At 38.9% G+C, this 18,782-nt stretch overlaps 1 protein-coding gene across 2 annotated transcripts in view; it reads left to right on the top strand.

The window, feature by feature from the left end:
• The first annotated feature begins 4,943 nt into the window (after positions 1-4,943).
• Positions 4,944-18,782, top strand: part of ME1 (malic enzyme 1) — a 202,783-nt gene continuing 188,944 nt past the window's right edge. The window contains exon 1 of one of the 2 annotated variants that reach the window (XM_064597816.1): positions 4,944-5,255. In XM_064597816.1, the coding sequence (XP_064453886.1) occupies positions 5,178-5,255 (78 nt within the window). In that variant the 5' untranslated portion in view covers positions 4,944-5,177. The remainder of the gene's footprint in view (positions 5,256-18,782) is intronic. The other variant, XM_064597815.1, reaches the window with a different exon arrangement.

Below are 18,782 nucleotides of genomic sequence, written 5' to 3'. Positions count from 1 at the left end.
TGAAGCTCTCCAGGTGATTCTAAAATGGGATAAAGATTGAAAACCACTGGTCTGGCTCCATGATATTCGAATTGTGCTTTCTAGAGGGGATGCTGCTCACAGGCACCACTTCCTGCTTCTCATAAGGCGGTACCATCGATGTCTGTATGTCTTCCCGCCATGGAGATACTGGGCAGGGATGGGCAGGAGACTTTGTAGGTATCAGAAGTTCACGTATCAAATCTATTTACCCACATGTGTCCATTATGACTGTTACATTAACTGTGAACCTGGCTCTGCTTTCTTGGTTTAACATTATTGGGCTTTCACCAGATTCAAAGGAGGGTGAACCTGGAATTAGCGGAAAATGTAAAAACTTTGATAGAGCAGGAGTGAAGAATGGTATTCCTTTTACCATTATTATTTGGGGAGAATTTTCTCCAGGACAGAGCTTTATCTTTACATACTGCTCTCCCACACAGCAGAAGCTAGCGGGTATCACCGCACTCAGTGCCTTCCCCTGTGGGATTTCATTCCATACAGGCCTAGCAAAGGCTAACAGATTTCTGTCCTTAGTGCCATGGACTTTAGTGCCACACTTTAGTTTCCACAATGGTTGGTTCTCTCACTGTTAGAAGCTAAAACATTTGGTAAATCTAACCAATGTAACCTTAAAAACCTATGCACGGTTCACGTCACCAGGAAATGATGGATATCAAGCAGTTCATTGATAAACTTTGTCAACCTTAAAAACAAAACAGCCAGTTATTTAACCACCAAAAAAAAAAGTATTTAGGAATCGCAGAGGAATTGCAATTTGGGACTGCAAATTATGGCAAACCATAGGCAAGTCCCAAAATGGAAGGAAAAAGAGTATCCTTGTATAGAGGAAAGAAGGAAGTTGGGAGCAATTGCTTTGAACAAAAGTTCATCGGAGAAGAGGGAGAGTTTGAGGTTGTAGGGCTTCTCATTGGCTAAGTTCATGTGGTTTCTCACTGGCTGGGTTGTTGCTGGGCAAGAAGAATCTTCCATCTTCCTGCCGAGGTATGCTAAGTAAGCTGCCAGGAGCACTATTGAGTGAAGTGAGAACTCTCCCTTTGTTGTCTCCAGACTCCATTTTCAACTCAGTTTCTTTATTGGTTTTCACAGCTCTAACTTTCAGATGATCGACCTCACTAATAGGTCTTGTGTAAAAGGTACACCTGCATCACTTTAGCAGAGTATAAACCTTTTCAGGTGCCCCACCTTGAAACTGCTAATGTTTGTAGTGTTAAAATGTTTTGTAAATACACACCAATGACATAGACTAAGTGTCTCCTCATGGGAAATATATCTTTTTGAGTTTCTATACAAGTACTGTATAACATGATCCAGAATAAACTCGTATTAAAATAAGTGAGACAGCTGGTTTCCTTTTCAAATAGACTTCAGCAAAAGAAAATATTGCAACCAAATTATGTCATTGGAAAATTAATAACATACTTAATGGAAATTTGTTCAGGTATAAGTGAGCAGTTAAGATATAAATGATATATACATGCCGTGACTTAGTGTGTGGATTTATTCCAGAATTAGCCACCATGCAGTGTCTGTATATGCATACAAATATGTAATGATTGTAATACGTAGTAAGAATGAGGTGGGGTTACATTATCCCTAATGGGAATAACGCTTTTAACTGTTAAAGAGTAATATTGCTTTCCTCAGGAAAAAAAGAAAAACAAACATCTCTATAGAGCTCCAGACATTCTAGGGCTTTTGCACAAACTTTTGCTTGAAGAATAGAATAAGGGTACATCTTTTTAAAACATTCTAATGAGATGATTCATACACCCACTTCACCCATAATACTCAAAATACCAATAACTTAGAGCTTGGTTCATCAGGGACTCCTTTGAGCCAGTTATAAAGCCTAGTGAAGGAAACCAGCATAGGTCACCCCAAAATAAATATTTTTGGGAAGAGGAATTGGGAAACAAATCTTACTGTTAGTTTCTTCCCATATATTTACCTTTCCAGTTTGCCAGCCTGGAAAGCCTAAAACTGCTTTCCTTTGTGCTGTCATTTCTCTACAAATGTATTGTTCTTTGCTGAAGATGTCACGTACACCACAGTTTTAAGCTGCTGCTTTGAGTTACTTTGTTTTCTGTTTCTTGGGTATGGTGTGCACTGCAAGCATTAATAAACTTCTTGTTAACGTCCTCTTGTTAAAGAGTGCCACCTGAAAACCTAAGATGGGTAGAGATGGAGTTTAGCCCCCCCGCCCCCCCCCCACACCCCAGCACTCATTCTAGTTGTATCCTCACTGCAGAATGCAGGCAAAAAGTCAACTCTTTCCTTGGTTGGCAATTACCCTGGGGCTGGCCATCCCAAGGATGCAGCTGCCTACACTAAATTCTCCACTTTTTGGGTCAGCTCCCCTGGTGGACTTCCTCCTCTCTAATACACTGAACACTGGAATTCTCAAATTAAAACCCCAAAAGGTCAAAGGTCCTCCCTTCATGCGGAAACACATCAAGAACTAAGCATCTTGAGGTTTTCAACTTAAAAATCACTTATTTTACATAGCAGTAACATGCTTTCTGTATGAAGAAATAAGGATCATTTACCTAATATCATATAGCTACATCTTTCTATCAGATTATCTTTTTTCTCATGAAAGTAAAACATCTCCAATGCTCCATCTTGAAACTTAGTGTTTGTAGTGTTGAAATGTTTTGCAAATATACACCAATGATGTAGACTAATCCTTCCTTGTGGGAGCTTTATGCTCTTTTAAGTTTACCATGAAAGTAAAACACTTGAAATGCTGTATGTGCTATATTCCCTGAATTTTTTGTACTTAATCTCAGTGAAATTAGATCAGAATACTACAATCCTATTTTAATGACTAGAATTCATTGTGCATCAAATTGGGCAAGAAAAACTTATTTTGACTGATAGTATTCTCACCTGTGTAACAGAAATTTACAGGTCCTAATCCTTTAGTTTGTGAATCCTACCCATTCTTAACATTACCAATTATGAGAAGAGTGACTGCACAACTGTAGTTTCGTAAAAGGAAAATTAAAACAAGTTTTTTTCTCTTTTCCGAAATTTTTGGGTTTGTTTTGTTTGTACATTAAAACCTAACCTTACAAACAAGTAAAAAGGACTGAGATTTGATGTTCTGGTTAGCATTTGCATGGAAAAAGAGCTTCTTCCCAGTTCTCTTAGAACTGCACATGAATATAAAAAGTGGATCCCCCAGTTAGGCCTCATACTGTTAGCATTCAAGATGACTGGACTTCCTTTCATAAATTCACATCTCCCCTATGTTTACTTCTCTTTACCTGCACTGCCAGGATCCTGTAATTCCTTTGTAGTTATGGTGTGGGGGAAGAGCCCACATATTTTTTGGTCTTCTCCCTATATTTATGTCAGTTTTCAGATCTGTACATCATACATCACAGAAACAGGAATAGACAGGTAACATAGCTAAACTTCTATACGAGGGGCATTATAATAAGGTTCTGGAGTACTGACATTTTTGTTTCTTCAGCATCGTATGTTTGCTTCCTAGGCCTGTAATTAAACTGTTTCTGTTTCTGATAAAGGACTAATTGTAACATGCCTCACTTAACTCCCCGGAGTGAGTTTTGTAAAGCATACCTTCTCAGGCATCCCAGGTAGGGTTAACTATTCATGGATTGTAGCATTCATGGTGAAAGTGTTACTTAAATGCAAGGAATGGTTTTAAAGAACTCTGATGCCAATAAAATGTTCTCCCCTGAAACAAATGATTCTAAGGAATTCAAAGAATAGGCCCAAGAAGCTTCTGGGCATAAGTGTGGCCCAAATATACAGTTTTAGCAATCTTTCTGATAAAGTTTCATAAAACATTAGATGTGTGTCTAGTTTATGGATATATAAAATGAACCCCTAATCAATCCCTAATACTATCTTTTGTACCACCATGAGGTAGAAATGAGCAGGGCAGAAACTAGTGATCCTACTTACCTGGAAAAGAAACTGGGGCACAGAAAGCTTTAGTGGTTTTTGCGTGTCACACACTCCTTTTGGCTTTGTTCTGACTCCTCCTCCATTCCTTGAAACTTCAAGTATAAATATCAATAATAACAGAATTCCAGGGCTGGAAGATCATTTATTGACTCTCTCCTTGGACCAAAGAAGAAACTGAAGCCCTTTAAGTTTGAATTACCCATTAATATTCAAAGAGGTTCATCAACATCCTGGTTTCTGAACTCTCACCAAAATTGTATGCGAGATAAATGTGACTGTTCAGCGGGCCCTACGTATCTGCAGCGTAACACACCCTGACTTTTACTTTAATTAAATTAAAATAAAATTCCCACTGATTATCTGGAGACCCTCAGTGTTCTGGCCCCGCTCTCTCCTTTCTCCCAGTTCTATTCTGGCCTCTGCTTTCTGGGTCAAGGTTGAGTCTGTCTGGCCCCTGGGCGTGGCCGGCCTCGGGACGGTGGATAGAGAGCTTCGAAGCCCCTCGTAGGAAGGGACAGAGAGATCGGAGTCTCAGTCAGTCGGGGTCTCCTGCAAACAGCCCCTGCGTCCACTTCGTGAGTGCTCCCATCAGCGGTCCCGCAGCCGCTGTGTCCGCCTGCACCTCTCCATTTCGCACCTTCCCAGCTTCGCAGGGGCTCCCGCTAAGGGCCCACCTCGGCCAGGGGCGACGGTACCCGCAAGGCCCCCGGGGCTGGCGGGGAAGCCTGGCCTTGCTGGCCGCGTGGGTCTCGGGGGTAAGAGCATTCCCTGAACAACGGAGGCACGCCCCACGCAGGGACGGGCGAGGACAGTTGTGATCAGAAGCCCTGTGCACGGAAGGGAGCGACTCCCGCGGCCGCCTCCCCCTCCCTCCCTCCCTCCCCGGGCTCCCGCGGCGCCGCCGGAGCCTCGCTCTTCCTCCTCCTCCTCACTCCCCGGCTCGGCTGATCTCCTGCCGTGACTCAGCGATTCTCGCAGGCTGCCCGGCTGGGGACATCGGCTTCTCGCGGGCTCCTCCCGCCGCGTCCACCCCCTCTCGCCACCCACGCCCGCCCCCGACCGCCGGCTTTTTCCCAGCGCGGCCGCCGCCGCCGCCGCCGCCGCCGTAGTCAGCGCGGGCGCCGCCACAGCATCCGCCGCCGGCCCCGCTCGGCGCACGCTCCGGCCCGACCCCGCAGCCCACCCGCGCAGCGGCCATGGAGCGCGCAGCCCCCCGCCGCCGCCACACCCACCAGCGCGGCTATGCCGTGACGCGGAACCCCCACCTCAACAAGGTGAGTCCGCCGGCCCACCTGGCGGCCCAGCGGCCGCTTTCGGTCCGACGCAGGCCCTCGGGAGGGTCCCGGACTCGGCCTCGCCCCTCTGCCGCCTCTCCCGGGACGCGCGGCCCTCGGTGCGAGCAGAATGGAGGGGCCGCCCAGTAGGCTCTGTGCCCCGGCAGTGTGATGGGCGCTCGGTGCTGGTCACCTCGGCATCCCGTTTCGGGAAAGAAGGTGTAACTTGTTTACAGCACTTTCTGGCTTCTCAAGAGCCAAGCCAAAGAAAGTAGCATCAGGCTAAGTGCGTGAGTTGACTGTTTCTCTGAAGAGAGCAGGTAGGCTGCCAGCTCAGCTTTGTCTGTGCCACCCACTTACTGCTTCCACTCAGTGTGGCAATTATTGGAGGCTGCTCTGGAGAGAAGTGGCCCTACTGGTCAGTCCTGAGCAGGAAAGCCTCAGGTCACGTTAACAAGCTCGAAGTCAAGGCCTCTTGGTTTCTGGAGCGACACGATTAAGAGGCTGGGAATGCCTGGTGGGTGACTTCTGCCTTGGACATTTTGCATGGCCTGGTACAAAATCCTTGTCCTAGACATGGGACTGTGGGTAAAGCCATTCCTATTTTTTGAATCTGGCCTTCTGGAAATTAAAACTTTTTTTTTTTAAGACCTCTTATTAAAACAAGAATTCAGTGTAGTTAGACAACCTTTTTCAGATCCTGGTAACGTTTCATTTTTCTTCACTGTAAACACCTAATATTTCTCTCAAATGAAATATACCTAATTTATAATTTTGCTTATGTAGATACTAAGCAGTCACACTCTATAACCAGGTTTGTTTCTAGATAGTTCTTTTTGTGTAACTGTGCTTTTGACCTATCCTTCTTATTTAAGATATGGGAAATGCCATCAGTAAGCACAGAGATCTGTTTAGTCGTTTTGGTCGTCTCTTTAGTAGATACTCTTCATTAGGAACTGGACCTCAGCTCTTGCCTTCTGGTCGTGTTGCTGGTGATTTGTTGATCATTATTAATGGCTTGAAGACTTGTGATTTCTTTCATAAATTGTAGCTAGTGTGAGTTCTTTTTGATTTCGTGGTGACGGGTAACTTTTACAAATACATGGTTATGTAGTATTTGTGGTCATAAGACATTATGAAATTTTAAATAGTTCCTACTTATTTCTTTTCAAAATGAATTTAATGATAGTTTGATTTTTTCTTTTTATTATTCTGCAGGTTGGGGGCTATTTTCAGTAGAACAAAGGTAAAATCTGGTGTGACAGAACAATTTGTGACTTTCATGTGTATTCATGTGTATCTGCTTCTTGTAATTTATGACCAAATAATGGGTTGTCACTTAAGAAGGACTGCATGAGTGGTATAACCTGTTTGGATTTCCCAAAGTCCTGGGCAAGTATGAGTGTTTCGAGTGCGTAGACGGAATAGGTAGTCACTGAGCAAGAGTCATTATGCCTTTACTGTATGCATCAAGAATACATGTTCTTAAAATCTTTTTTGGCTCCCGTGCACCAGTAAGGATTAACTCCTATTTAACAATAATATCACGGAGATCTTCCACCAAGTTGAAAGGTGCAGCATAATATGTTAAGAGCACATTTTTGAGTTTATAATTGAATTTTATTGTCTGCATAGAGTCAAATTGGATTTGAAATCTAGTTCACCAGCTCCGGGGTGATTAATGGAATAAGCTTTACTTTTCTTATTCAGTTCTAAGATAGTTGTGTGGTACCTTATAGAAGTCACAGAATTACTTTACATGAACCTTTGAAACTATGGCTGTGGGACATTCTTGATCTGCCCTGCACTGAAGATCTCTTGGCTTTAAAGTTTTCTGATAACCCAGGAATTTTTATTGATTTTTATGATAGCTTTCGCTAGTAGATCATGCCCTCTAAAACCCCAGCCTGTCATCTGGCTACGTGAAGCCTTCTTCGGCCAAATTAACACAGACCTTCATCACCTCACCTTTTTGGTAACTGCAACAATTTTGCTGGTTTTATTTTCAGTATTATAGTCTGTCCTACATGTAGATAGGAGAAACATACCTTCATCAATTAGTGTTTTCTTCATGTTACTCTTCTGTCATCCAAGTATTTATAATAGCTCTTATTATGCTGAATGTAAAATCAGTCTTGTCAGGTTTACTGTCTTATCCAAATTGATCTCATTAGTCCCCCAATTTAGTCTTCCACTTGAAATATATTTGCAGAATCTCTTACTTAATGCTTTCCTTTTTGTCTGTGTGTAATTTCCTATAGTTAAAATGGCATTACTTGATTTAATAATGATCTCTCTAGGGAAGACTTTCCTAATTATTTCAGTCTTATTATTATTACTTGACACCTCTGTTTATATGTATTCAGTAGTATCATGTCATTTTGTATTTACTGCATTTTATTTTTTTCTTATTTTGATTGTTATAGGTCAGGAATCATACTTAGTACAGAATTTTGCTCATTGGGCTTTAAATAAATGTTTATTTAATGAATGAATGAACCATGTTTTTATTTCTTTTGTCTTTTAAACAGTACTCAGCTTTTAAAGCAAGAAGCGTTTAGAGTGGTAGATTGAACATTATTTTAAGACATCCTGTTTAATGTAATTTCTTGGAAGTAAATCACATTGAAATCTAAAGCTCAGTTGACTGACTATACATTTATACAACGTATAATGGATACAGGAGAATAGTTGGAATTCAGTTTAAACCTGACCATCCGTGAAATTTTAATTACTTGCTAGGTAACATTAAGGAGGTGATTAGTCTTGGTAAAATCAAGGTTAACAGTAGATGTGATCCAAATTAAAAAAATAAAAAATTGTAAAAACCGAAGGGAAATAAGGTTTTCTTCATTGGTAATATGATTCTTGCTATTTGCTTATACTCAAATTACATAATTCCAGGTAGGATTTCATCATAGTATTTGGGAAAGTAGCTTACACTTGCGAGATTCAGTATCTTTCTGTACATAGCCCAAACTATCTTTGAGGTGTTTTTCTTTGTGGTATATGTACTTATCTAATTTAATGTTTAATGTTTATGATTTTCAAGGATACCTTCTAATTTAGATGAGTTGTATTTCAATTTTTTTCTCAGGAATTTTCATGTGACTAATAATGTTTCGTAAATCAGTCTTCAGAATTAAAATTCTACACCCAATAAAAATCTCTTATTTTTTATTTCTAAATATTAGTTTGCTTTGTTTCTCTAACAGAGGTAGAAAATACTAATCGATAGTTCGATCATACTTGTGATTACGTTGTTTGCATGTCTTTAAGATTAAATAATAACATGACCTACAAGTAAGTCTCCAAAAGATACCACTCTTTAATATTTTAGGCATTTTAATCCAGTTTAAGTTAGTGACTTACTAAAGTCCGTTTTGGCTAACATTATTAACTTTTAAATCTAAAAAAAATGAGCTTCCGGGGCGCCTGGGTGGCTCAGTCGTTAAGCGTCTGCCTTCAGCTCAGGTCATGATCTCAGGGTCCTGGAATCGAGCCCCACATCGGGCTCCCTGCTCCGCAGGAGGCCTGCTTCTCCCTCTCCCACTCCCCCTGCTTGTGTTCCCTCTCTCGCTGTGTCTCTCTCTGTCAAATAAATAAATAAAATCTTTAAAAAAAAAAATGAGCTTCCAGTCAAGTGCATTTATAGATGATTGTGTCTTGGTATGTCAAGACCTAGTTGGAGGTGTTGTAGGGAAAGGAGAGTCATGACTATGAAGGAAAGATATCTTAAACCTCCTCTTTTTCTTCAGTGTAAGCTATACCAGAGTTAATCATCCAGGAATTTTTACCTACCACAATCTCTGGAGTTGCCTCAGTAATATGAGAAACTGATGTGTTATTTAATGGAATCCTACTGATAGGAATGCCATTGTGATGCGGATGTACATATACGCCTCCATACCTGTTACCTTGCAGCGCTTCAAACCACAGCGGTAGCATAGGGTAGCACAAAATCAAAATAATGTGCTCGAATGAGTAGAAAGATGAGTTTGATCTGAGAACTTTTGAGACTGGTGATGTGGAGTATAGAAATCCTGAAGAAAGTCTGAGATTTTTCATTTTTGTGTTCTACTTTCCTTCTAACTTTTGGGCAAGTACGAGAAATACAATGTAATGGAATGAACATTCTAAGACATTTTATCTAGAGGAAAGCCTAAGTCCCAAGTTGTGAGATTTTGAGTTGTGAGATTTTGAGTGAACTTTTCTTAACTAGCTTCAGTTACTGTCCTTACAAAGTAAAGTGATAATTTCATTTATTATTTAGAAAATATTTGTTTGTTCAGAACCCACTATATGCTAGGTAATATTCTGGTTCAAAGAATATAGCAATGAAGAAGATTCTTGTTGTGAGTACACTTACACTTCTGTTGTAATATGATTTCTACCTTGCTTCTTCACTCAGATATTGAAAAGATTATTTGAGATAGTGAATATTAATTGTTGCTAAATTATATATTCTAAAAACAGGAGGTCTTTTAGTACTATCATTATTAATATAGTACTTTTGTATAGAAAGTCTGAGCTCATAGCTGGAGCAATTATAAAGTACATTTTTTTTTAGTGTACTAACCCCCTTCTCTTGAGTTTTGGATGACATGATTGTGCTCCCTCTTTATTTTATAGTAAAAAAACAAAAATATATCTTCTCTCTGGGAGAGAAAGATTTATATTTTACCCTCAGATTCATATAATTGAGCTTGACTGATGTCACATGACCTTTGCAATCTTTCATACACTTTCACAGAATGCCAGGTATAAAGAATGTATTTGTGAAGAAATAGAAAAAGGAAAGCTTTTTGCTTCTCAGTACTCTGTCAAAGTATGTAAAGGCTTGGAAGTATGAAAGAACTTGGCTTGTTAGAGAAAGGTAGAGGTATGCTTTGCTAGTTAAAATTATTGGGAAAAGAGGGAGTGAATTGCAGAGACAGGAAATTTAAAAGTTCCAGTGGTGTGAAACCAGCCTTTACTTGATTCTGTTTGACTTTGGAAAAAATCAGTTACTCTGACAAAACAAATATTTGGACTGTTTTCCAATAGTTTTCAAAATTGACATCACCAAATATTGTGAGAGGCTCAAGATTGCCCTGATTTGGCCTATTTGTTACTTCATTATTTTATGTTATTGTACCAACTCAACCAACTTTGATAGTATATAGACCCAGAGTAAATCATAAGATATGTTACAATTAACCAGGACAAATTTGAAAATGTTTCCAACCTAAATGATTAGGAAATTTTCTTAGACATGGACGTGGGGCCTAAATGTAAAATGTGGATGTTTGTATTCTTAAAATGATATTTAAAATATTTTATGGCTTATATGTTAATTTTTAGCTGTTTTTAGCTTACTGCATATAAAGTAGTACATTTTATTTTATTTTTTTTAAAGATTTTATTTACTTATTTGTCAGAGAGAGAGAGCGAGCACAAGTAGGGGGAGTGGCAGGCAGAGGGAGAAGCAGGCTCCCCACTGAGCAAGGAGCTCGATGAGGGACTCGATCCCAGGACCTTGGGATCATGACTTGAGCTGAAGGCAGATGCTTAACTGACTGAGCCACCTAGGCGTCCCTTTTTTTTTTTTTTTAAGATTTAAAGTAGTACATTTTAAACAAAGGATTATTGTTGCCTTAAGTGAATTTAGAGAATTTAAAACATCAGTATTTTCCCTCAGGCCTTAAAAATATATCTAGGTTAGCCATTGATTAAACTGTTAGATATTTGAGGCTTTTGAGTTTTAAGAGAGGGGAAAGACAATATGGCTTTAAGTTTCTATAGTTTAATCTGGTAGCTTGGGAAGTCAATATAATAATGAATAATAGTCTCTAAAAACATGGAAATATAACTAGTAGAGCTTTATACTAATAAACCCTACACCTAAAACACTAGGATTATTTTTTTTAATCAGGTAATGTTGAGTAAGAATATCAGCAAAAGTACTTACATGTTCATACAAATTTTCATAATTGCATTATGAGTGTCCCTGGGGTAGTTAAATTCTGAACTGCCTCACGAAGACTTGGAAATCTGGAGACTGAAGTTCTAAGACTCCATTGTGAAATTACAGCTAGGCCCTTTAAGCTTAGAATATATTGAATACATTTGAATTGTCTATTCAGAGTCCTCTAAAAAGGTATTTTAAAACTCTTTTGATTGCACACATACATAATACATGTATAAGTGTAATGTTATGGGCTGAATTGTGCCCTCCCAAGAGTCATGTATTGAAGTACTTATCCCTAGTATCTCACAATGTAACCATATTTGGAGCTAAGATCTTTAAAGAGGTAGTAAGTTAAAACCAGGTCTTTACATGAACAGACATTTTCCCAAAGAAGACATCCAAATGGCCAACAGACACATGAAAAAGTGCTCAATATCGCTCAGCATCAGGGAAATCCAAATCAAAACCTCAATGAGATACCACCTCACACCAGTCAGAATGGCTAAAATTAACAAGTCAGGAAACGACAGATGTTGGCGGGGATGCGGAGAAAGGGGAACCCTTCTACACTGTTGGTGGGAATGCAAGCTGGTGCAGCCACTCTGGAAAACAGTATGGAGGTTCCTCAAAAAGTTGAAAATAGAGCTACCGTATGATCCAGCAATTGCACTACTGGGTATTTACCCCAAAGATACAAAAGTAGGGATCCGAAGGGGTACGTGCACCCCGATGTTTATAGCAGCAATGTCCACAATAGCCAAACTGTGGAAAGAGCCAAGATGTCCATCGACAGATGAATGGATAAAGAAGAGGTGGTATATATACACAGTGGAATATTATGCAGCCATCAAAAGGAATGAGATCTTGCCATTTGCAACGACGTGGATGGAGCTGGAGGGTATTATGTTGAGTGAAATAAGTCAAAAAGAGAAAGACACGTATCATATGACCTCACTGATATGAGGAATTCTTAATTGCAGGAAACAAACTGAGGGTTGCTGGAGTGGGGGGTGGGGTGGGAGGGATGGGGTGACTGGGTGATGGACACTGGGGAGGGTGTGTGCTCTGGTGAGCTCTGTGAATTGTGCAAGACTGTTGAATCTCAGATCTGTACCTCTGAAACAAATAATGCAATATATGTTAAGAAAAAAAAAAAGAAGAAGAAGGTAGCGGGAGGGGAAGAAAGAAGCGGGGGAAATTGGAGGGGTAGACGAACCATGAAAGACGATGGACTCTGAAAAACAAACAGGGTTCTAGAGGGGAGGGGGGTGGGAGGATGGGTTAGCCTGGTGGTGGGTATTGAGGAGGGCACATTCTGCATGGAGCACTGGGTGTTATGCACAAACAATGAATCATGGAACACTTCATCTAAAACTAATGATGTAATGTATGGGGAATAACATAAGAATAAAAAACAAAACAAAAAACCAGGTCTTTAGGGTGGGCCTTAATTCAGTGTGGCTGATGGCCTTACAAGAAAAGGAAAGACGGCATGAACACAAAGAGAAAAGTCAATGAGAAAAGCCTCAGAATGTAAGCAACCCTACCGACATCTTGATCCTGGAGTTCCAGCATCCAGAACTATGAGAAAATAAATTTCTGTTATTTTAGTCACTTAGTCTGGTACTTTGTTATGGCAGCCTTAGCAAACTAATACACATATAGTTGAAACAAAATATCATAAAACAATACTTTGCTGCGTTTAGTGCACCCTAGTAGTACCTATTCTATGTCAATTTTTTTAAAAATGTGAGGGGTGCCTGGGTGGCTCAGTTGGTTGAGTGTCCAGCTCTTGGTTTCCGCTCAGGTGATGATCTTATGGGTCGTGAGATCGAGCCCCATATCTGGCTCCGTGCTCAGCAGAGAGTCTGCTTGGGATTCTCTCCTTCTGCCCCTTACCCCACTTATGCACTCTCCCTCTCAAATACATAAATAAAATAAAATCTTAAAAAAAAATGTGAATCACAACCCATAGTTAAAAAAAATTACGCTTTATAACTTCTTTAAGTAGTGCATTCACATACCTAGGAAGTGATTAGAGAGTAACTTTCTTTTCTGTGTCTAAGTGTTGCACATATGAGCCTCTAGTTAGCCTTGGCAGTACTGGCCCAGCCTCCTCCTGTTTTTCTATCTACATGTCCAAATTGAGGTGATCTTTTATTTTTTTTTATTTTTTTTAAAGATTTTTTATTTATTTATTTGAGAGAGAGACTGAGAGACAGAGAGCATGAGAGGGAGGAGGGTCAGAGGGAGAAGCAGACTCCCCGCCGAGCAGGGAGCCCGATGTGGGACTCGATCCCGGGACTCCAGGATCATGACCTGAGCCGAAGGCAGTCGCTTAACCAACTGAGCCACCCAGGTGCCCGAGGTGATCTTTTAAACCAATAATCTTGAAATGATGAGAACATTATTGTTACTAATAGTGGCAGATCTTGGTTAGTTAGCAAAACAGTAAGTGCTTACTTGGTTGCTCAGAGCCAGGAAAAACTAAAACTTGGTTAATTAGCATTTTTGTAAGCTTTTAAAATTTTACTTATTCAAAATCTTATACTTAATTTTTACATATCATACCTATAACATAATGGTGACAGAATTGAGAGCAAATATATTGGTCATATTGTTGTGGAGTTGTCAAACCCAACAGTCAAGAAAGAATTCTTGAGACATTTTATGGTGCTATTTGGTAAATTTATTTGAGTAGCACGGCAATAGGACCCATGAGCAAAAGAGCTGCACTTTTACTGTATGAAGCTGGTGGTTATATGCTTGGTACTTGGACAGGAGATGTGCAAGAAGTATTAAATCATAAATGTCTTCTTTGAATTTCTGCTCATAAAACTACTTTCACAAGATTTCTCTGGTGTTTATCATTCAGTTTGATATTAACTATTGATGAGATATCCAGGCAGTCATGAGACTCTTTAAGAATATAGCAACCAGGGGTGCCTGGGTGGCTCAGTCTGTTAAGCATCTGACTCCTGATTGAATCAGTGGCTCAGTCAGTTAAGCATCTGACTCCTGATTTCGGCTCAGGTCATATCTTGGGATTGTGGGATTGAGCCCTGCATCAGGCTCCACACTGCAGGGAGTCCGCTTGAGATTCTCCCTCTCCATCTCCTCCCCCCCCCCCCCTTCCCCGGGCATGCATGCGCGCGTGTGTGCGTGTGTGCTCTCTCTCTCTCTCAAATAAATAAGTAAATCTTAAAAAAAAAAAAAACAAAACTTAGCCACCAGCATGTATTTGATCCTTATTGGAGCTATGGATATTATAGATAAGGCTTCTGGGCTTAAAGTGAACATTTTCTGCTTCTGTCCCTCATCAGTATATTAGTAAATATAAATGAGAATAACTCACCTGTAAAATAAAATTATTTTCAGATCGTTCCACAAAGCATAAGCAAATGATGCTATAGGTAAGAGATATATTGAAAACAAAATGCTGTAAAAAGACTAAAAATAAAGACATGGGAAATGCAAACAGGGTTACACCTCACATCAGACAATGTAGAATCCATATCAAAAAGCATTAAGTGAGACAAAATACTCTCTATAATGCTGAAAAGTACAATTTTGAATAAAGTTAAAAAGTAACGAATATCTGTGCACCAAATAACACAGCAACTACCTTCATAAAAAAAGACCCTGCTACAGAACATGCAAAGAGAAATAAACACTAATACTAGCAGGCTTTAACATATTGCTCTCAGTGCAGGACATATAATATCAAAGGGACAAAAACTGTTTCCATATAGGAATTCCTTCCTCAAATTTCTCAGGAAATTTGTTTTACCAAATAATAAGGAAATTCACTTAAGCAAGTGGGAAAATGGAAAACAGTATTATAACTAACCTTTGAGAATCAAAGCTTAATAAATAATATAGAGATATTACTGGTTTGAAAGATCCAATGATGTAAGTCAAAAGCAAGAGCTGAAAATATTGACATACAGAGTCAGAGGTTAAGGTTGACATTTCCTAATCTTTATAGGAACATGTCGGTGAGAGATTGTAATGATCTAATCAATTTGGCTTGTAGCTGTTGCCAGTTTCTGATAATATCTCTTTTAACTCCTGTCTTTAGACCATTTACACTTAATGTGATTATTGGTATGTCTGGATTTCTGTTCACTATTTTATTATTAGGTATCTGTTTCCTCTGTGTTTCATTTCTTTATTTCTCCTTTCCTGTCTTCTTTTATATTGTTTGAATATTTATTCCATTTTAATTTATCTTTGAGTTTTTGACAGTATCTCTTTTTATGGTCCTTTTTTGGGACTTGCTCTAAGAATTATACTACACATAAGTTTTCAGTCTACTTAAAATGACCATTTTACCAGTTCAGTTGGAATGTAGAAACTTTATTATCATGTCTTATTACTTTCCTCTGATTATGTTATAGTTGGTATATTACATCCGCTTATATCTCCATATGTTACATAGAATTTTTTAAATTGATATATAACTGACGTATAACATTAAATTAGCTTCAGGTATACAACATAATGGGTTGATATTTGTATATATTGGCAAATGATCACAATAATTCTAGCTAGCATCTGTCACTGTATATAGTTATGAAAAATGTTTTTCTTGTGATAAGAACTTTTAAGACTTATTCTGTTACAACTTTGAAATATGCAATACAGTATTATTAACTATAGTCACCATGCTGTACATTCATCCCCATGGCTTATTTATTTTATAACAGGAAGTTTGTACTTTTTGAATACATTTACCCATTTCCTCCACCCACCTACTTCCCATGTCTGCCAACCAGCAGTCTTTTCTCTGTATTCATGAGCTTGTTTTTTTTTTCTGAGTACTTTTATTATTATTATTATTATTATTATTAACAACATATAATGTATTGTTTGTTTCAAGGGTAGAGGTCTGTGGTTCGTCAGTCTTACACAATACACAGCGCTCACCACAACACATATCCTCCCCAGTGTCCATCACCCACCCACCCCATCCCTCCCACCCGCCTCCACTCCAGCAACCCTCAGTTTGTTTCCCGAGATTAAGAGTCTCTTACAGTTTGTCTCCCTCCCTGGTTTCTTCTTGTTTCATTTTTCCCTCTCTTCCCCTATGATCCTCTGCCTTGTTTCTCAAATTCCACATATCAATGAGATCATATGATAATTGTCTTTCTTTGATTGACTTATTTCGCTTAGCATAATACCCTCTAGTTCCATCCATGTCATTGCAAATGGCAAGATTTTCTCTTTAGATTCCACATATAAGTGAGATCATATATAGTATTTGTTTTTCTCTGACTTTATTTCACTTAGCGTAATGATTTCAAGATCCATCCATGTTGTTGCAAATGGTGAGATTTCCTTCTTTTTTATTATGTCTGAATTAGATTACATTACATATATATGTGCCACATTTTCTTTATTCATTCATCCATTCATGGACATTTAGGTTGTTTCCATATCTTGGCAATTGCAAATAATGCTTCAATGAACGTGTGGGTGCATATATCCTTTCCATGTAGTGTTTTTGTTTTCTTTAGATAAAAACTCAGAGGTAGAATTGCTAGATCATATGGTAGTTTTATTTTTAATTTTTTGAGGAAACTCCATACTGTTTCCGTAGTGGATATACCTATTTCCATTCCCACCAACAGTGTGAAAAAAAGTGTTCCCTTTTTTCCACATCCTCACTAATACTTATTATTTCTTGTCTTTTTGATAATAGCCATTCTAACAGGTATGAAGTGATTTATTGTGCTTTTGATTTGCATTTTCCTGATGATTCTGATACTGAGCTTCTTTTCGTGTATCTGTTCATCTTTTATCTTCTTTGGAAAAATGTCTATTCAGATCCTCTGCTTGATTGTTTGTTTTACTATTGAGTTGTTATAAAAATTTTTTTGATGTAATAATTTAAAGTAATGTTTATTATTTTTTATTTTATTTCATTTTATTATTATTTTTTAAAGATTTTATTTATTTGACAGAGAGAGACACAGTGAAAGAGGGCACACAAGCAGGGGGAGTGGGAGAGGAAGAAGCAGGCTCTCTGTGGAGCAGCGAGCCCAATGCGGGGCTCGATCCCAGGACTCTGGGATCATGACCTGAGCTGAAGGCAGACACTTAACGACTGAGCCACCCAGGCGCCCTATTATTTTTTATTTTAACTGTCATACATCTTTTAAAGAATTTAAGAGGGAAAGGATAACCTGTTACAGTTATCCAGATATTTGCCATTTCAGGTTTTTCTCAGGTATCGTTTCCTTTCCATCTAAAGAATTGCCTTTAGCGGGACACCTGGGTGGCTCAGTCTATTGAGTGCCTGACTCTGTTCAGCACAGAGCCTGCTTCTTCCTCCCCTTCTGCTTCTCCCCCCTGTTCACACATATGTTGTCTCTCTCTCTCAAATAAATAAATTTTAAAATTCTTTTAAAAAAATTGCCTTTAGCATTTCTTTTAGAGCAGGTTTGCTGAAGACCAGTTGTCTTAGTTTTCCTTCATCTGAGAATGTCTTTATTTCACTTTGATTTCCAAAGGGTATTTTCACCAGTTGTAGAATTTGGGGTTGACAGTTGTTTACCTTCAACACTTTAAGAGTCTCATGCTCTACCGACTGAGCTAGCCGGGCACCTACCTTCAACACTTTAAAAATGCCATTTCTCAGGGCACCTCGTGCCTTAGTTGGTTAAACGTCTGCCTTTAGCTCAGGTCATGGTCCTAGGATCATATCCCTCATCGGGCTCCCTGCTCACCGGGGAGTATGCTTCTCCTTCTCCCTCTGACCCTAACCCCTGCTCCTGCTCTCACTCACTCTCTCTCTCTCAAATGAATAAATAAAATATCTTTAAAAAAAATACCATTCCTCTTTCTTCTGGCCTCCCTTGTTTCTGATGAGAAATCTGCAGTCATTCGAATTGTATGCATGCAGTGGGTCATTTTTTTCTGGCTCCTTTAAAGATGTTTTCTTTGTTTCTCATTTTTAGCATTTTGAAATCATTTTTCTGGATTTAGATTTTTTTTAGATTATCTTCTTGGGGTTTGCTGAGCTTCTTGAATTTGTAAGTTTACATCTTGTGCCAAAATTGTTAAGTGTTTAGCCATTATTTCTCCAAATATTTTTTCTTTCTCCTCACCTTTTGGCATTGTGTTGATACAAATGTTAGGCTTTTTGGTATTATCCCACAGGTCCCTGGGCTATGACTTTTTTTTTTCCTGTTTTTAAGATTGGTTGATCCATCTTCAAGTTCAGTGACTCTTTGCTTTTATATCTCCATTCTGTTCTTGAGCTCATCCTAGGAATTTATTATTTTAGTTACTGTGTTTTTCAGTTCTAAAATTTCCATTTGGTTCTTTACAGCTTTAATTTCTTGGCCAAGACTTTCTATTTTCCCATCATTTCAAGATTTTGCCCTTATGATTTGGGGTTTGGTTACAATAACTTTTTAAATCTGTCTGATAACTCCATTCTCTGTATCATCATTGATTTTCTTTTCCTTTGAAATAAACATTTTCCTATTTCTTTGTTTGCTGAGTAATTTTTGCATATATCCTGGACATATGCATATTATGATATTCTAGGTTTTGGTTAAATCCCAAAG

The sequence above is a fragment of the Mirounga angustirostris genome, unplaced genomic scaffold (genome assembly GCF_029215605.1).
Source record: "Mirounga angustirostris isolate CCGP_5_RB_7025 unplaced genomic scaffold, mMirAng1.0.hap1 SCAF_8, whole genome shotgun sequence".
Taxonomy (NCBI): Eukaryota; Metazoa; Chordata; class Mammalia; order Carnivora; family Phocidae; genus Mirounga; species Mirounga angustirostris.
The sequence above is the reverse complement of the archived record's forward strand: the minus strand, read 5'-3'. Positions and strand labels throughout refer to the sequence as shown.